General features: G+C 43.0%; 1 protein-coding gene across 14 annotated transcripts in view; it reads right to left on the reverse strand.

Moving 5' to 3' along the window:
* Window positions 1-18,952, reverse strand: part of LOC139563015 (calcium-dependent secretion activator 1-like) — a 147,262-nt gene that overhangs the window by 30,397 nt on the left and 97,913 nt on the right. For 9 of the 14 annotated variants that reach the window (XM_071381338.1, XM_071381308.1, XM_071381300.1 and 6 more), the window contains exons 7-13: window positions 17,250-17,361; window positions 11,211-11,350; window positions 10,495-10,561; window positions 9,800-9,908; window positions 9,413-9,625; window positions 5,835-5,846; window positions 181-317 (exon numbers count right to left, since the gene is read on the reverse strand). In XM_071381338.1, the coding sequence (XP_071237439.1) occupies window positions 181-317; window positions 5,835-5,846; window positions 9,413-9,625; window positions 9,800-9,908; window positions 10,495-10,561; window positions 11,211-11,350; window positions 17,250-17,361 (790 nt within the window). The remainder of the gene's footprint in view (window positions 1-180; window positions 318-5,834; window positions 5,847-9,412; window positions 9,626-9,799; window positions 9,909-10,494; window positions 10,562-11,210; window positions 11,351-17,249; window positions 17,362-18,952) is intronic. The other 5 variants (XM_071381347.1, XM_071381330.1, XM_071381287.1 and 2 more) reach the window with 1 other exon arrangement.

The raw sequence follows: 18,952 nt of genomic DNA on the forward strand, positions 1-18,952 counted from the left end.
CTTAGCATCATGATCTCAATCACAAACAAACCCCTTTCCCTGACTGAACCATGACCTGAGTCACATTAACAATGTACCTTGCTCCAAGAAATGTCAGCATTTTGATAAAAAGTATATTTTTTAGTGCCCAGGACTTTATTCTCATTCCACCGTACTGTGGGTTTGGAGAATGCCACTCACCAGGCAGCAGAAGGTGTCATTGAGCCTGTGGTTCAACGTGAGCCTCTGGACGATCTCGAACAGGGAGGCGTGGTCAAAGCTACAGGGGTTAGCCGAGATAAACTCATCCATGCCATGTTTCTGAGCTCTGTCTGCGTCTGTGTCCAACCAGCACAGGGAAAAGGACAGGATTCAGAGGAAGAGGGTGTCAGTAAGGCACAGAGAAATAGTACAGCATATCTCTCTACCTCAACACAACGCTGGGCCTGTCTGGCTAAGACTACTGTTAGGGCAAATTATAAACACTTACAGCTTTACATTGTCAACTTGCATCATATCAGACAGAGTCAATAGAGCTGATCGGGATTGTGGAATAAGGAGCTACTGATGTGAATCTGTAGCTAAACTCAATGGGACCAGTGCTTTTGCGTACTGTAGTATGTGGATGCTGGCAGCTTTTTTTGTTGTTCAATGGCTACCATTTTAGGCATATTAGATTCAAAACATGTATTAAGAAAGTGGTGGGTTAAATTGAATAGGATGCTATTCTCATTCGTAATATGTATTCAATAGATTCTGCCATTAGCGATTGATTGGTCGATGTCACTAAGTTCCTGACAAAATGACGGGCCGTGTGCTGAAAAACAAAACAGAGTACAGTGTGATTTTGAAAAAAAACATTAAGCTGAGTAAATAGCTCTGTTTTATGGAGAAAGTCTAGTCGATTCAAAACTGTAAGAGTTAAGTGTTTTCTATTCTATAGAATACATCTATTTTTATAAAGGTTGGGTAGCGGACACAAGCCTCTAGGGAGCTGCTTATCTGCATCCAAATGCATTCTGGGAGCAGGTCAAGTAATGAGTGCCCACGTTTCTTAAATAGATTTTGACGGTATTTGATTAGTGTTGTATGGTTGTTCAATAGATCTAAAACGGCAGTGTATATGTTGAGGACAGAGAACAATAGGAAAACACAGGAGACATGTTTCATGTACGACCATCTTCTGAAACAAAAAGATGTATTCTGTCTGTCTTGACAGTAGTGGTGGCATAATTTGAATAACCAGAATACTCTCATCTAACAAAAACATTGATGAGAAGCCTAAAAGCACAATACAACCAGTACCTGATAAAAAAAACATTGGCATTCCCACATTTTCTTCCCATGTCTGCACTACATACTGTATATAGTCAGATCTCAAACGATCAGTGATGAGATGACATGTGCATGAAAAGGGGGACTCGACATCATGTGCAAGTGACGCGTTCCTATGTCATACATCCGTGTTCTTGTCCCTAGTCCTGTACCGAATATGCTTGACGATTATATCATCAAATTCGTGAAAATGCGGTCATATACAGTACAAGTCAAAAGTTTGGACACACCTACTTATTCCTGGGCTTTGCTTTATTTTTTAATATTTTCTACATTGTAGAATAATAGTGAAGACATCACAACTATGAAATAACACACATGGAATCATGTAGCAACCAAAAAAGTGTTAAACAAATCAAAATATATTTTATACTTGAGATTCTTCAAAGTAGCCCTCCTTTGCCTCATTGACAGTTTGCACACTCTTGGCATTCTCTCAACCAGCTTCATGAGGTAGTCACCTGGAATCTATTTCAATTAACAGGTGTGCCTTGTTAAAAGTTAATTTGTGGAATTTCATTCCTTCTTAATGCATTTGAGCCGATCAGTTGTGTTGTGACAAGGTAGGTTTGGTATACAGAAGATAGCCTTGTTTGGTAAAAGACCAAGTCCATAACATGTCAAGAACAGCTCAAATAAGCAAAGAGAAACGACAGTCTATCATTACTTTAAGACATAAAGGTCAGTCAATGTGGAACATTTCAAGAACTTTGAAAGTTTCTTCAAGTGCAGTCGCAAAAACCATCAAGTGCTATGATGAAACTGGCTCTCATGAGGACCACCACAGAAAAAGAAGACCCAGAGTTACCTCTGCTGCAGTGGATAAGTTCATTAGAGTTACCAACCTCAGAAACGGCAGCCCAAATAAATGCTTCACAGAGTTCAAGTAACAGACACATCTCAACATCAACTTTTCAGAGGAGACTGTGTGAATCAGGCCTTCATTGTCGAATTGCTGCAAAGAAACAACTACTAAAGGACACCAATAATAAGAAGAGACTTGCTTGGGCCAAGAAACACAAGCAATGGACATTAGACTGGTGGAAATCTGTCCTTTGGTCTGATGAGTCCAAATTTGAGATGTTTGGTTCCAACCTCCGTGTCTTTGTGAGACGCAGAATAGGTGAACGGATGATCTCCACATGTGTAGTTCCCACAGTGAAGCATGGAGGAGGAGGTGTAATGGTGTGGGGGGACGTTGCTGGTGACTGTCTGTTATTTATTTATAATTCAAGGCACACTTAACCAGCATGGCTACCACAGCATTCTGCAGCGATACGCCATCCCCTCTGGTTTGTGAGTAGTGGGACTATCATTTGTTTTTCAACAGGACAATGACCCAACACACCTCCAGGCTGTGTAAGGGCTATTTGACCAGGACAATGACCCAACACACCTCCAGGCTGTGTAAGGGCTATTTGACCAAGAAGGAGAGTGATGGAGTGCTGCATCAGATGACCTGGCATCCACAATCACCCGACCTCAACCCAATTGAGATGGTTTGGGATAAGTTGGACCACAGAGCGAAGGAAAGCAGCCAACAAGTGCTCAGCATAATTGGGAACTCGTTCAAGACTGTCGGAAAAGCATTCCAGGTGAAGCTGGTTGAGAGAATGCCAAGAGTGTGCAAAGCTGTCATGAAGGCAAAGGGTGGCTACTTTGAAGAATATAAAAACTAAAATATATTTTGATTGGTTTTAAACTTTTTTGATTCTATCTGTGTTATTTCATAGTGTTGATGTCTTCACTATTATTCTACAATGTAGAAAATAGTAAAAATATAGAAATACCATTGAATGAGTAGTTGTGTCCAAACTTTTGACTGGTACTATATAAAGTTATATTTGTATTTGTGAAGGAATTTACTTCTGCCAGATGCCTTTCGTTATGTTTTTGCACTAAAAACCAATGCACTACGTTTTTGCCCATTCAACACCATTCAAAAAGCCTACAAATGTTCAAAAACGACAATGCAACTTGCAGCGTCACTTGCATAGCATATAGAGAGATGAAAGAGGTGTTGATGTTCATGTCCTCTTCAGCGTCGGTGAGTGACAGGTGTCATGTCCAATCGTGTGACACTGAAAAAAGTGAGGATAATGTGACGGTGGTGGGGCAGGTGGATAAGGGGGTAGGCTGGGCTTGGCTGGGGGTGGGGGTTCTATAGCAACACTAACTTTGAACTCAACTGACATCTGTCCGCCCCATGTTCAGAGACAGGGATAGATAAAGGGGAGATGGAGGGCCATGGATGAGGATAGGACAGCTGTACGTTCAATGGTACTTGTTAAAGGGTTCTAGAGTGTAAAATTGGGAGGTGTTTTGTTTCTTAATCGTCCAAACGAGTGGACTAGACCAACAGACTATGTATCCCTGGTTTTGCTAGGCACTGACAAAAAAGGCCCTACCACAAGTTAAAAGGGAGAGAGGGGTGAACTAAGGCTAAGACAGAGGGGTAAGCATAGGTTAAGAGAGGTGAGAGAGGGGTGAGACAGGGAAGAAATTATAGATATGATGGAAAAATGAAAGTTGTCGGGGGAGATAGAGTTCAAAAGTGAGGGTGTGAGAATGGGATGAAAAGGGTAAGAGGAAACAAAGGGTGAACACAGAGAAAGAGAGAGAGAAAGGGGGAGGGGGGCTGAGAAAACGACTCAGACATAGAGAGATAAATAGATGAGGGAGATACAGACAGTGCCAGGAAAGTGGGGAAGAAAGCGATAGCGGACGGGGTGGGATAGTTACGGGGGCCGTGGGGAAGGGTGGGGGTGAGAGAAAGTGTGCGATAGGGGCAGAGTGGAGGTGCACGATGTGTGATAGAAAGTGCTTGAATGTAGGCTGGAGGAAATGGGGTGGGGAATATCTCTTCTGGTTGTTTTAAATGAGGAAATGGAGTTTGATTTTGGAATAACAGACTGAATGGACTATGGGGGCACATGATCATATTTAGTGAGTTCTTGTCGATGGTGACGTCATCATCTAAAGGCAAGATGATTGGTTAAAAAGATTGGATTGTTTTCCCATTATGAATATTGGGGAATACAGTAATTAATAAATGCTCAATGACAAACATAATACTATCACATGCTGTAGAACAGTGACTTTCCATTGTGCTTTCAAAAATGTTTCAAAATGTTGTGTCATGCATCTGAAGGTTCCATTTTCAATGTTTGGATAAAACATTTTGGGCATTCCTCTTTCTCTTAGCATTTGCAAGTTGACAATACTTGAGTGTGTTGCAGTGTATTTATTCATGACATCTACAGAGCACAACTAACAGGCATACCAACTACTGGAGTATCTCTAACAGGGTAGCAATACAATTTGGTGCAAGTACATCGGTTTATAGCATGAAGCCGACAGAGGCAAAACTACATGTAGATCATTCTCTGGGAGATGGCAAGGGGGAAATAAAAATTCCTGTAATTCCATCAATGCAATAATGGACACATGACAAAAGTGTTCACCTGTTCAGGCAATCAAAGGGCAATCAAAAGAAACCAAAATGAGATCTGTTCCCTCCTAGAGGTGCTACTATGGGGGGCTAGCTGCTGTCTACAGGCCCATCTAGTAAGAGGGTTCTTCCAGAGTATTGTATGGTAAGGAGCGGTGCCAATGGCTACTCCTTGTCATCTGCATTCAAAATACTCCACGTACATATTTGCCAACTCTCGTGAACAGAGGACAAAAGAAAAGAACCAAAAGCAATTGAGCTATGGCCACCGAGGAGTATTTTTCTCCACAAATTTTTGGGGTGATTTACCAGGGGGTGCTGTAGTACCCTCAGCACCCCTACTTCCCACAGCTATGAATTGAGTCCTCGGAAGTAAAGCATGACCCATGTTACCCTGCTAAAAGGGTCCAAACTAATCACAACCAAAATGTTCAACATGTCACAGCTTTCCAACTGCTCTACTCTTTGAAAAATGTATTAAACAATATGGAAATATTCAATCATTTGTAAGCGATGTAAAGAATTGTGGGACTTTAAAAAAAAGAAAAAAGCTTGATTACAAGCTCTGAAGTGCCCTTAGGGGGAAGCTTTTTTACTGCTCTCTAAAATAGAATTTCCATAACTGTTGATGGATTCACAACTACATTTCCTACAGCAGTCATTTACTGTATTTTATTTTCTGATGGCATCATGTCACATTGGGCCATCTCTCTGCTTTACTCTGAGGGGTCCTTGGACACCAATAAGATTAAGGAGAGAAGGCAATTATGCAACAAAAAAACATAATAATAACCAGAATATAAACTACAATAATTACTGAGCCAAATGATAAGTCTAAGAATCAAATACATGCATCCTAAACCGTCAAGAATGGAAGCTTATAGCTACTTCAAATTTCAGATTGAGGAGAAATCAAACATAAAAAATACGTTTTCTACTGTCTAAAGACATGAAGCGAGGAGACTTAAGAGGAGGAAGTGGATAGGGAAAGAGGAGAGAAAGCACGTTGCATTTGTCAGATAATCGTTGGGGATTATCTGAGCTGTGCCGGCTATAGGGAAGCACTTACCCTTAAGTCCAGCTAGAAGACAGCGGGGTAAGAAGGGACAAACCAGAATAACATAAAGACTAGCAACAAGGCTAGAGGAGAGCAAACACGAGTGTCCCTCACCTAGCAGTTGCAATACTAAAGAAGGGTAACAAGCAAAGCATGAGGAAGAAAAACACAACTAAAAAAAACAATAACCTGTACCAAAATGAGAGAGAGAGAGAGAGAGAGAGAGAGAGAGAGAGAGAGAGAGAGAGAGAGAGAGAGAGAGAGAGAGAGAGAGAGAGAGAGAGAGAGAGAGAGAGAGAGAAAGAAAGAAAGAAAGAAAGAAAGAAAGAAAGAAAGAAAGAAAGAAAGAAAGAAAGAAAGAAAGAAAGAAAGAAAGAAAGAAAGAAAGAAAGAAGAGTAACAGGGTGGTGTGGTGTATGTTATGGCCCCTGTGCCATTCAAGATAACCAGGGTGGGGTGAAACATGTACGTTTGGTGTGGCACAGTGTTTCAGAGAGAGTGAGTGAGTGAGTGGTGTGTGGGCAGTGGTGGTGTGCTGAGCATGTGTGGGTATGTGAACTGGAGAGAGAGAAAGAGAGAGAGATGTAGAGTGAAAAGAAAGGTAGAGAGAGAGAAAGAGAGAAAATCGATAGAAAATCAAGAGTCAGAGAGGGAAATAGAGGGCCAGTGAGAGCATGACAGAAAAAAGAGAGATTAAAGGATAAGGGTAAAGGGTTATCATCACTCTGCTGTGGTTGATTTAGTCTGGATTCTGGAAAATAATCCTGCAGCAACAGAAAAGGTGAATTATTATGTGGATTATAATTATTTTCTGTAGGCGTTTTTACATTTTTCATAACGGAAAATCAAGTCTGAAATTTCCAAGTGGAAATGACAAGCCTTTTTAAACCTCAAATACACTACAAGTGGTAAATGTCCTGCATTTTAGGAAAGTTATCCTGCAACAGGGGGATCAAATTAAGATCCTACATCTGTATCTTATTCTAACATACTTTATACATTACCATCATAATATGATCGCTTCACTTTGCTTTCTCCAGCTTATAATAGAGGAGCACTGGCCAATACTCTACAGTTACCTCCAGCACTCCAACAACAACTTCTAGTTCTACTATTATTATTATTATTATGTAGATGATGCCAGTATCCTCCGCTGAATCTATGAAGGCACTGGACAGCTTACGAGATAATGTTTAGAGGAAAAATAAATGAAGAGTAATAACAATCTAAATGGCTAACTCAATTGGAATAAACCTGACATATCCACCTAATGTTATCATTTTATCCGAATATTTTATTATTATATGGTTATGAATATGGGAGTCCACTTAAAGCAAAGTGATTGCGCCTGGTAATGAGTAGTGACACGCATAACTTCTCTGGTAAGTACAGTACTGGATTCAGTCTGGAGGCAGGCTGGCACATGAGAAAACACTATTAGCTTCGCCAGAGTCCCATTCCTTCCTCATCTAAAATCATCATTTAGAAGTAGTAACCTGTAAGTTCTCCTTTAGAAAGACTACTCTCCTATCCTTCCAAATCAGTGCTCCAGAACCTTCATAGCATCTAGACAAATTATCGGCAGCAGAGCTCTGATGGGAGAGAGAGAGAGAGAGAGAGAGAGAGAGAGAGAGAGAGAGAGAGAGAGAGAGAGAGAGAGAGAGAGAGAGAGAGAGAGAGAGAGAGAGAGAGAGAGAGAGAGAGAGAGAGAGAGAGAGAGAGAGAGAGAGAGAGAGAGAGAGAGAGAGAGAGAGAGAGAGAGAGAGAGAGAGAGAGAGAGAGAGAGAGAGAGAGAGAGAGAGAGAGAGAGAGAGAGAGAGAGAGAGAGAGAGAGAGAGAGAGAGAGTAACAGGGTGGTGTGGTGTATGTTATGGCCCCTGTGCCATTCAAGATAACCAGGGTGGGGTGAAACATGTACGTTTGGTGTGGCACAGTGTTTCAGAGAGGAGGGGGGTAGAAGGAGGAGGTCTGTGCCACTGTGAGGGGTCATTGAATGGCATCAGAATGGCTGGTCTTATATAGAGGAGGTAACCAAATAACCAGAAGAACGATCACATACTCGACAAAGACACCAATGGAGAGACCGAGAGACCACAGGGAATTCTGATCTATAGATTCTGTTTATAGAAACGGATGAAAACTACAGTGTAATTAATTAAAACATATATTTTCTACCCCTCCCCCCAAAAAATGTTAACTAAATAGCGCAATTCCTGCATAAAAACGTAGATGTTTTTATTGCTGAATTGTTTTCAGGTTATAAAAATACCAATATAATAAAAGGGGAAAAAAGCTTTTTCTACAACCCATTAACTCTAACCAAACGGCCTGGACATTAGAATAATCGTTAAAATAACTAAAGGAGTTGAAGGAAGGATGCACACCAAAATAAGTTATCACGTTTGGTTTTGAATAGCAGGATCTACTATTGTGGAGTGTTCTTTAGTAGTCTTGTTAACCGGACTGAACGATGCACTCACCTTATTGAAACAAATGGTGAGCACAGCATTCAGTCTGGTTTTACCAGGCTAGTTCTTTAGTGCTGTCAAAGAACAGAATTGAGTTGGCTACTAAAGGGTACTAATTTACCAAGTTAGGTTCAACCTGTTCAGGTTTCAGAGTGTTTACAACGTGTAACTTAGATATATTTTGTAAAAAGAAAAGTGTATTAGGATACACGAGTATCATGTTAGCCTAAAAATCTTTGGTCCTATTTCACTGTTAAACTGTGATTCAAAGTGTGTTTTAAATAAGAGGCAGAGGACACAGAAGAGACGGTTACAACAGGAAGTAGATAGGTACGTGTTGCAGAAGCCACGTTACTAGAGGCAGTCTTACCTTTACTTTGCTACTGTACAGTATCTGACCAGTGGCTGCTTAAAGGTACAAGTAAAGGATCGGTTAACACTACAGAGAACGTTGACTGAGCAGTGGCTGGACCGAGACAGGGCTGGGCTGAGCGGGGACTCAGAAAGTCTGTCTGTTACAGCTGTTGTTTTCTACCATACAACATGCTGGGGTCTGGGGGTGTTCAGGCAATACTCCCTGACACCTTAGCATTGTCACAAACATAACACTTAAGTACCACTGTTAACGCAAAACATTCTCAAAAGATTTTAAAGGTTTCAAAAGGATTCAAAAGGCTAAAAGGTGCCAAGCTTGATGTTTCATTTTAGTGGTTTAATCTATATCTACGTCATTGGCCGCCGTTCCGTGTTTCTCTTAAGTTTGTCAGCTTGGTTAATGTTTAGAGAGAGACAGAGCAGATTGATGGGGGAAGAGTCATAGCATGCTGCACCTTTAAACAGGTAATGTGTGACTGATTGGTGACGATGAGGGGAGGCCAAAAGATGCTGGGTACTCTGTGTGATACAGCAATGAGGAGGACGTGCCTGCGTGTGTTGACTTTAGTTCTACAGCGCAACGTGTTTAACAGTTACAGTATGTGGCTGCAGTGTGACGTGGGGAGAGACACGTGGCGTAGTGAAACGTTATGGGTGAGAGCTGTCACTGGATTGGGGGGGGATGAAACCTGAAACTGCCTGCTGATTGGCTGATCTGATGCTGAGGTTGTGTATTGGTTTACTTACAGAACTGGGAGATGGGCGCGTCCATCTGAGCGGCGGCACCCCCCTTGGAGTTTAGTTTCTGGACCTGGGTGGGGGGAACGGGCTTGTGGGACTGACCGGTGGCCCGGTACATTGCCTGAACCCACAGGATGCGGTCCTGCTCGTCATCACTGGCAAAGATCACAGTGTCGCCCTCCTTCACCGCGTTGAAGAACGCCCTGCCGCCATCCAAACCTAGAGACAGAGAGGAGGGTTTAGGGACAGGTTGTGTGGGTGTGTGTGTGCGTGCATGCATTTGTGTGTGTGTGCGTCCATCTGTGCTTGCGTGCATGCATGCACGTGCGTACATAATGTACGTGTGTGTCTGTGTGAATGTGCATGTGTGCGTGCATGTGTGTATATATGTACCTGGCTGGGGGTCGGTGTAGTCCACAGTGTAACCATCCAGCTGTAGCAGCTCCTGTGGCTCAGACTTCTTCTCTCTGTAGCTGCACATGGCAAAGGTGTACTGGCTCACCTACAACAGAGAGGCCAGTACACGTCATACACTTCCATCTGCTCAGGAACATCAGAGGATCAATGGTGAATTGCTGTGATTGTTCAAGCTTCTTTCGAGGTAAGAAGGCGATTAAAATGTGATTATATTTGTGTGTGAAAACTACCCCTTTAGCCACATACAGTTGCAATCACAATTCCCTATTTCTGCTAAAACAAGTTGAAATTGAAAAAACCTTTGGTGTTCACACGTGTTGTATTTGTTTGATATACAACTGCACAGGACCAATAAAAAAAATGTCCTGGACTAAATTATTCAGAATTCAAATTAATTTGGTTGGAGGCAGGTGATTCTCGTTTACTGGGTAATTCATCTCACCTGTGGCAAGTTGCAGTTGCCTACAGGGTAAAAAATAGCCATTCAACCAGTTTTGAAGAGAGAAAATAAGACATTCTGATCCATTTGCACTCTATTGTAAAGTTCAATGGTGCCAATATATTTGAATAAACTGTAAGTTATTGGTTGTTTTGGTGATGTTGTCATTTGAATGACCTTTCATTTGACCAGACCAAAGACATTATATTTCAGAGGATGATGATGTACCAACCTGCACGAGGACGAAGAAACGCTTCTTCCAACGCTTCCAGACGTTCTTCCCAAAAGCCCACAAATACCTGCCAGAAAACAATGTTTAACAATTACTACATGGCAACGTAATGAGTACATGGCAATGGTATGACAATTGGCTATTGTTGTTTCCTGTGTTGTAACAACAGCAACAGAATCAGCAGGTTTAGCCCACACTACATTCATAGCAAGGAGTGTATCCCCTACTACAAACAAAAGAGAGGCTGACCTAATCACTGTTCATAATATGATAATGTCGTACATGTTTTGATGTTTTATGCAGAGTGGATGACCCTGGGTTGGCGCAGTGAGAATGAGTCACGTTGGCCTGGAAGCTAGTGTCTTTGTTGCTCTCTAAATGTAAAACAAATCCAGTAGTAACCACCAGAGGGGATAGAACAATACAATACAATCCATTTATCTAGAAATTAGGCCAAGAAGGAACCAAGGAAGAGGCCGGAGGAGTTTCAGAGAAATGGATGAAAAGATAAAAATAAAACCCCAAACAAAACCCTATCTGGAGATCCTACTCTGTCCTCATGAGTATGTTAAGCAGTAAAGTAGCAGACTTTAAAACAAATGAGATTGAGATCAATAGGACCAGGTTTCCCTTGCTTGCCTAGAATTCTTCCATCTTCTGCGGCTTGTCCATGCTTACCAGGAATTCTTCATGTTTTGGAGCTTGTCCATACTTACCCAGAATGCTTCATGTTCTGCGGTTTGTCCATGCGAATGGCCAGTTTGATCTGAAGGTTCTGGTCGGGGCAGGCCTTGGTGAGGGCCATCTTATGGAGCTCTGATGCCTTGGGGCTGTTAGGGGTCGGGTGGAGGACCACCTGGAGGAGAAAAGTATCAGACAAATTAAGATTAAGAGAGAAATGAAGAGATTAAGATATCTGATGATGACTACACAATTGTATTTTTAACCTTGACTTTTTAAAGGGCAGTGCATTCAAAAACTTGATTTTCACATTTTTTTGTATGATATTTACACACAATGACAGTGGTATTTAAAATGAGTGTTGCCAAAATGAAACAAAAAAAATTAAGAGTGCAGACTATTGTTTGATAAACTAAATTTGAAAAAGAGCAAAAATAAAAGTAATAATAATAATAATAACTGGCATTTCAGCCTGTTCAGGTGGGATATATAAGGAGTTGGTCCCCCTTTGCTGCTATAACAGCCTCCACTCTTCTGGGAAGGCTTTCCAGTAGATGTTGGAACATTGCTGCAGGAACTTGCTTCCATTCAGCCCCAAGAGCATTAGTGAGGTCGGGCACTGATGTTGGGCGTTTAGGCCTGGCTCGCAGACATCGTCCCAAAGGGGTTCAATGGGGTTGAGGTCAGGGCTCTGTGCAGGCCAGTCCAGTTCTTTCACACTGATCTCGACAAACCATTTCTGTATGGACCTCGCTTTGTGCACGGGTGCATTGTCATACTGAAACAGGAAAGGTCCTTCCCCAAACTGTTGGAAGCACAGAATTGTCGAGAATGTCATTGTATGTTGTAATGTAAAGATTTTCCATCGCTGGAACTAATTGGCCTAACCCGAACCATGAAAAACAGCCCCAGACCATTGTTCCTCATCCACCAAATGTTCTCCTGGCATCCCCCAAACCCAGATTCGTCCATCGGACTGCCAGACGGTGAAGCGTGATTCATCACACCAGAAAACGTGTTTCCAAGGCTCCAGAGTCCAATGGCTGTGAGCTTTACACCACTCCAGCCAACGCTGGGCATTGTGCATGGTGATCTTAGGCTAGTGTGCAGCTGCTCGGCGATGGAAACTAATTTTATGAAGCTCCCGACGAATAGTTATTGTGTTGACGTTGCTTCAAGAGGCAGTTTGGAACTTGGTAGTGAATGTTGCAACCGACGACAGACTACACACTTCAGCACTCGACAGTCCCATTCGGTGAGCTTGTGTGGCCTACCACTTCGCGGCTGAGCCGTTGTTGCTCCGAGACGTTTCCACTTCACAATAACAGCACTTACAGTTGACTTACAGGGCTAACAGGGCAGAAATTTGATGAACTGACTTGTTGGAAATGTGGCTTCCTATGACGGTGCCACGTTGAAAGTCACTGAGCTATTCAGTAAGGCCTTTCTACTGACAATGTTTGTCTATGGAGATTGCATGGCTGTGTGCTTTACTTTACACACTTGTCATCAACGGGTGTGGCTGAAATAGCCGAATCCATTAATTTGAATTTCCACATACTTTTGTATATACAGTGCATTCGAAAAGCATTCAGACTCCTTGACTTTTTCCACATTTTGTTACAGCCTTATTCATCAATCTACACACAAAACTCCATAATGACGAAGCATAAACAGGTTTTTCAAAGTTTTTGCCAATGTATTAAAAATAGAAAAACAGAAATATCACATTTACATAAGTATTCAGACCCTTTAATCAGTATTATTTTTATATTTTTGTATCCCGTTTTCTCTCCAATTTCGTGATATACAATTGGTAGTAACAATCTTGTCCCGTCGCTGCAACTCGAAGGTCGAGAGCCATGCATCCTCCGAAACACGACCCGGCCAAGCCGCACTGCTTCTTGACACACTGCTCACTTAACCCGGAAGCCAGTCGCACCAATGTGTCGGAGGAAATGCCGTACAGCTGGCGACCGTAGTCAGCATGCATGCGCCCGGCCGCCACAAGGAATCGCTAGAGAGCAATGGGACAAGGACATCCCAGCCGGCCAAACCCTCCCCTAACCCAATTGTGTGCCATCTTATGGGTTTCCACGTGACGGACGGTTGCGACACAGCCTGGGAACAAACCCGGATCTGTAGTGATGCTTCTAGCACTGCGATGCAGTGCCTTAGACCGCTGTGCCACTCGGGAGGCTACTCAGTACTTTGTTGAAGCACCTTTGGCAGCGATTACAGCCTCAAGTCTTCTTGGTTATGACGCTACAAGCTTGGCACACCTGTATTTGTGGAGTTTTTCCCATTCTTCTCTGCAGATCCTCTCAAGATCTGTCAGGTTGGATGGGGAGCGTTGCTGCACAGCTATTTTCAGGTCTTTCCAGAGATGTTCGATCGGGTTCAAGTCCAGGCTCTGGCTGGGCCACTCAAGGACATTCAGAGACTTGTCCCGTAGCCTCTCCTAAATTGTCTTGGCTGTGTGCTTAGGGTTGTTGTCCTGTTGGAAGGTGAACCTTTGCCCCCAGTCTGTCCTGAGCACCCTGGAGTAGGTTTTCATCAAGGATCTCTCTGTACTTTGCTCCGTTCATCTTTCTCTCGATAGTGACTAGTCTCTCAGTCCCTGCCACTGAAAATCATCCCCACAGCATGATGCTGCCACCACCATGCTTCACCGCAAGGATCGTTCCAGGTTTCCTCGACGTGATGCTTGCATTTAGGCCAAAGAGTTCAATCTTGGTTTCATCAGACCAGAGAATCTTGTTGGAAGCAAAACTGTGTTGGATACTACAGTTGAAATGTACAGTAACAATGTAACCACCTCTGAGAGATATGGATATACTGTACATGTGTAAGCAGTATACTGTACATATCCACAAGGTTTATTGGAGAGATCCCTGGTCTGTATCCATCCATACAGTCAGTATTCAGCACCACGAGTCAGCATTCTCAAGGATTCTGAACACTCAATACATTTTCAAGAGTTTTCATTATATCTTAATCGTGCTCTGGCAGCCCAGGCCCCAGTGTGCCTGTGCTGTGTGTCACGTTTGAGCCAGTGGCTCAGCGTATCTGTGTAGCTGTGTTGCCATATCAAAGGAAAGAGAAGCCCAGCAGTCCCCGCTCTACTCTGCTCCTCCCTGCTTCCCTGAAGACGGGGCGTAATCTATCTTTGCTGAGTTAAAGAGCTTTGATGAAGCCTTGCTGGCTGACTGACTGCCTGCCTGACTGCCTGTCTGCCGCTGCAGCAGGAGATCAAAGAGCCCCTATCACAGCCAAGGTCACTCCCACTGGGCTAAAACTGGTTGAATCAATGTTGTTTCCACGTCATTTCAACAACAAAAATCAATGGGATGACCTTAAATCAATGTGATGACCTTAAATCAATGTGGAAAACTGATAGAATTTGCAAAAAGTCATCAACCTAAGGGAATTTAGTCTTGTTTTCAGCCAACTTTTACCCTAAATCCAAAGATAATTTTTTTAAATTCCACATTGGTTGACAACTCAACCAAATGTCAATGAAGACTAGATGTTGAACAGCCTATCCAGGGCTGCCCGGCACACTATCACAGGACGTTGGAGGGCTCTCTCTCTCTGCATTAGAGGACAGGAGAGCGGAGCAAAGCAGATGATGAAGACATCTCTGCATGACTTACAGTTACGTCATTTAGCAGACACCCTTACCCAGAGCGACAAACAGGAGCAATTAAAGTTAAGTGCCTTGCTCAAGGGCAGATCAGCCGACTTTTCACTTAGTCGGCTTGGGGATTCTAACCATATGCAATTCAGTCAAACGTCTAACGTGAAGAGAAAGGACCGTTTATACAAGGACAGGTGTGGACATGATGTGGCCTGGATACATCATTGAGGAACTATAATGTGGTCACAGCTTAAAATGTTCTGGCTGTGAGGGGTTAAAATCATCCCTGACTCAGTCCACCTACAGTACTGTATTGAATAAGCATCCGGCAGTGAAGATGACACTGTTTTGGTCCTGTTTCTCCACAGGGAGGGTTTGAATGAGACTATAGCACACCTTAATTTCCCCACCTGCCTAATCCAGGACAGAGAGGCCCCGTCAATCAGATGGGAATTTTAAAAACTAGTTTTGCATAATCCTCATCACCAGGGATTTCAAACAAGAGCTGTGCATACCTAGGGCCCAGCAGTGGCTGTAGCTTACTGTCTACACATCACATCATGCTAACCAACCCAGGACTGATTACACCAGCTTTCTCTGTCCCATAATGATGTGTGCTCTGAATGGTGTGTGCTCACATTACAGAGTGTATGGTTTAGGGATTGTGACTTTACCTGGAAGTGGCATACTATACTGGTTTCCAAATCAACCCTAGTCCCTACTTCCTAACCATAATACCATAATGCTATTATCAATCCAATCCTCTCAGACCTACATGAGTGCCTATGGAGTAGGGGCTAGGGGTCGATGTGGAATCCAGCATAACTGTCTACTCAGTGACATAACAGCTCAGTATATGGATGGCTGGGGTCACCTTTGCTTCCAGTTCAACAACTAGGAGAAATGTATTGGCCTAAAATGCAAAGGTTTAAAACAATAAGGTTTGGACACACCTACTCATTCAAGGGTTTTTCTTTACATTGTAGAATAATAGTGGAGACAATGAAACTATGAAATAACACATATGGAATCATGTAGTAACCAAAAAAGTGTTAAACAAATCAAAATATATTTTATTTCTGAGATTCTTCAAAGTTACCACCCTTTGCCTTGACAGCTTTGCACACTCTTGGCATTCTCTCAACCAGCTTCTTGAGGTAGTCACCTGGAATGCATTTCAATTAACAGGTCCCGTGTGGCTCAGTTGGTAGAGCATGGCGCTTGCAACGCCAGGGTTGTGGGTTCATTCCCCACGGGGGGACTAGGATGAATATGTATGAACTTTCCAATTTGTAAGTCGCTCTGGATAAGAGCGTCTGCTAAATGACTTAAATGTAAATGTAAATGTAACAGGTGTGCCTTAAAAGTTAATTTGTGGAATTTCTTTCCTTCTTAATGCGTTGGAGTCAATCAGTTGTGTTGTGACAAGGTAGGGGTGGTATACAGAAGATAGCCCTCGGCGAGGTCAGTACAGGTGCATCCAAGCTGGGACTGAGAGACTGAAACACAGCTTCTATCTCAAAGCCATCAGACTGTTAAATAGCCACCCGATTACTCAACCCTGCACCTTAGAGGCTGCTGCCATATATACATAGACATAGACTGACTGGTCACTTTAATAATGTTTACATACTGCTGTACTGATTTCATATGTATATACTGTATTCTATTCTACTGTATTTTAGTCAACGCCATTCCGACATTGCTCGTCCTAATAGTCATATATTTCTTAACTCCTTTCTTTTACTTGAGATTTGTGTGTATTGTTGTGAATTGTTAGATATTACTGCACTGTTGGAGCTAGGAACACAAGCATTTCGCTACACCTGCAATAACATCGGCTAAATATGTGTATGTGAACAATACAATTAGATTTGATATGATTTGGTAAAATATATTATGGTAAGAACAGCTCAAATAAGCAAAGAGAAACGACAGTCCATCATTACTATAAGACATGAAGATCAGTCAATCCGGAAAATGTCAAGAACTTTTAAAGTTTCTTCAAGTGCAAAACATAAAGTGCTATGACAAAACTAGCTCTCATGAGGACCGGCACAGGAAAGGAAGACCCAGAGTTACCTCTGCTGCAGAGGATAAGTTCATTAGAGTTACCAGTCTCAGTATTGCATCCCAAATAAATGCTTCACAGAGTTCAAGTAACAGACACATATATACATCAACAGTTCAGAGGAGACTGCGTGAATCAGGCCTTCATGGCAGAATTACTGCAAAGAAACAACTACTAAAGGACACCAATAAGAAGAGACTTGTTGGAGCCAAGAAACACAAGCAGTGGACATTAGACCGTTGGAAATCTGTCGAGAGAGAGGAGAGAGAGAGAGAGAGAGAGAGAGAGAGAGAGAGAGAGAGAGAGAGAGAGAGAGAGAGAGAGAGAGAGAGAGAGAGAGAGAGAGATCAAAGGTTGTGTTACCCTGCCCAGCTCTTTATCCTCCAGGGCCAGCACTCCAGTGCTTTCTGTAAACAGTTTCACCTTGACGGCAGGGAGGGGGTGTGTGGTGGTGAAGTCTCCCTGGGTCCCCCAGCTGAAACACAACACACACACACGTCAGAAGCATGTGACCTTCTGGTATGACAACTGCTCGGCATCTGACCGTAAGGCGCTACAGAGGGTAGTGGGTACGGCCCAGTACATCACTGGGGCCCCAAGCTTCCTGCCATCCAGGACCTACAGTGGGGAGAACAAGTATTTGATACACTGCCGATTTTGCAGGTTTTCCTACTTACAAAGCATGTAGAGGTCTGTAATTTTTATCATAGGTACACTTCAACTATGAGAGACGGAATCTAAAACAAAAATCCAGAAAATCACATTGTATGATTTTTAAGTAATTAATTTGCATTTTATTGCATGACATAAGTATTTGATACATCAGAAAAGCAGAACTTAATATTTGGTACAGAAACCTTTGTTTGCAATTACAGAGATCATACGTTTCCTGTAGTTCTTGACTAGGTTTGCACACACTGCAGCAGGGATTTTGGCCCACTCCTCCCTACAGATCTTCTCCAGATCCTTCAGGTTTCGGGGCTGTCGCTGGGCAATACGGACTTTCAGCTCCCTCCAAAGATTTTCTATTGGGTTCAGGTCTGGAGACTGGCTAGGCCACTCCAGGACCTTGAGATGCTTCTTACGGAGCCACTCCTTAGTTGCCATGGCTGTGTGCTTCGTGTCGTTGTCATGCTGGAAGACCCAGCCACGACCCATCTTCAATGCTCTTACTGAGGGAAGGAGGTTGTTGGCCAAGATCTCGCGATACATGGCCCCATCCATCCTCCCCTCAATACGGTGCAGTCGTCCTGTCCCCTTTGCAGAAAAGCATCCCCAAAGAATGATGTTTCCACCTCCATGCTTCACGGTTGGGATGGTGTTCTTGGGGTTGTACTCATACTTCTTCTTCCTCCAAACACGGCGAGTGGAGTTAGACCAAAAAGCTCTATTTTTGTCTCATCAGACCACATGACCTTCTCCCATTCCTCCTCTGGATCATCCAGATGGTCATTGGCAAACTTCAGACAGGCCTGGACATGCACTGGCTTAAGCAGGGGGACCTTGCGTGCGCTGCAGGATTTTAATCCATGACGGCGTAGTGTGTTACTAATGGTTTTCTTTGAGACTGTGGTCCCAGCTCTCTTCAGGTCATTGACCAGGTCCTGCCGTGTAGTTCTGGGCTGATCCCTCACCTTCCTCATGATCATTGATGCCCCACGAGGTGAAATCTTGCATGGAGCCCCAGACCGAGGGTGATTGACCGTCATCTTGAACTTCTTCCATTTTCTAATAATTGCACCAACAGTTGTTTCCTTCTCACCAAGCTGCTTGCCTATTGTCCTGTAGCCCATCCCAGCCTTGTGCAGTTCTACAATTTTATCCCTGATGTCCTTACACAGCTCTCTGGTCTTGGCCATTGTGGAGAGGTTGGAATCTGTTTGATTGTGTGTGGACAGGTGTCTTTTATACAGGTAACGAGTTCAAACAGGTGCAGTTAATACAGGTAATGAGTGGAGAACAGGAGGGCTTCTTAAAGAAAAACTAACAGGTCTGTGAGAGCCGGAATTCTTACTGGTTGGTAGGTGATCAAATACTTATGTCATGCAATAAAATGCAAATTAATT

The sequence above is a fragment of the Salvelinus alpinus genome, chromosome 2, assembly GCF_045679555.1.
Source record: "Salvelinus alpinus chromosome 2, SLU_Salpinus.1, whole genome shotgun sequence".
NCBI lineage: Eukaryota > Metazoa > Chordata > Actinopteri > Salmoniformes > Salmonidae > Salvelinus > Salvelinus alpinus.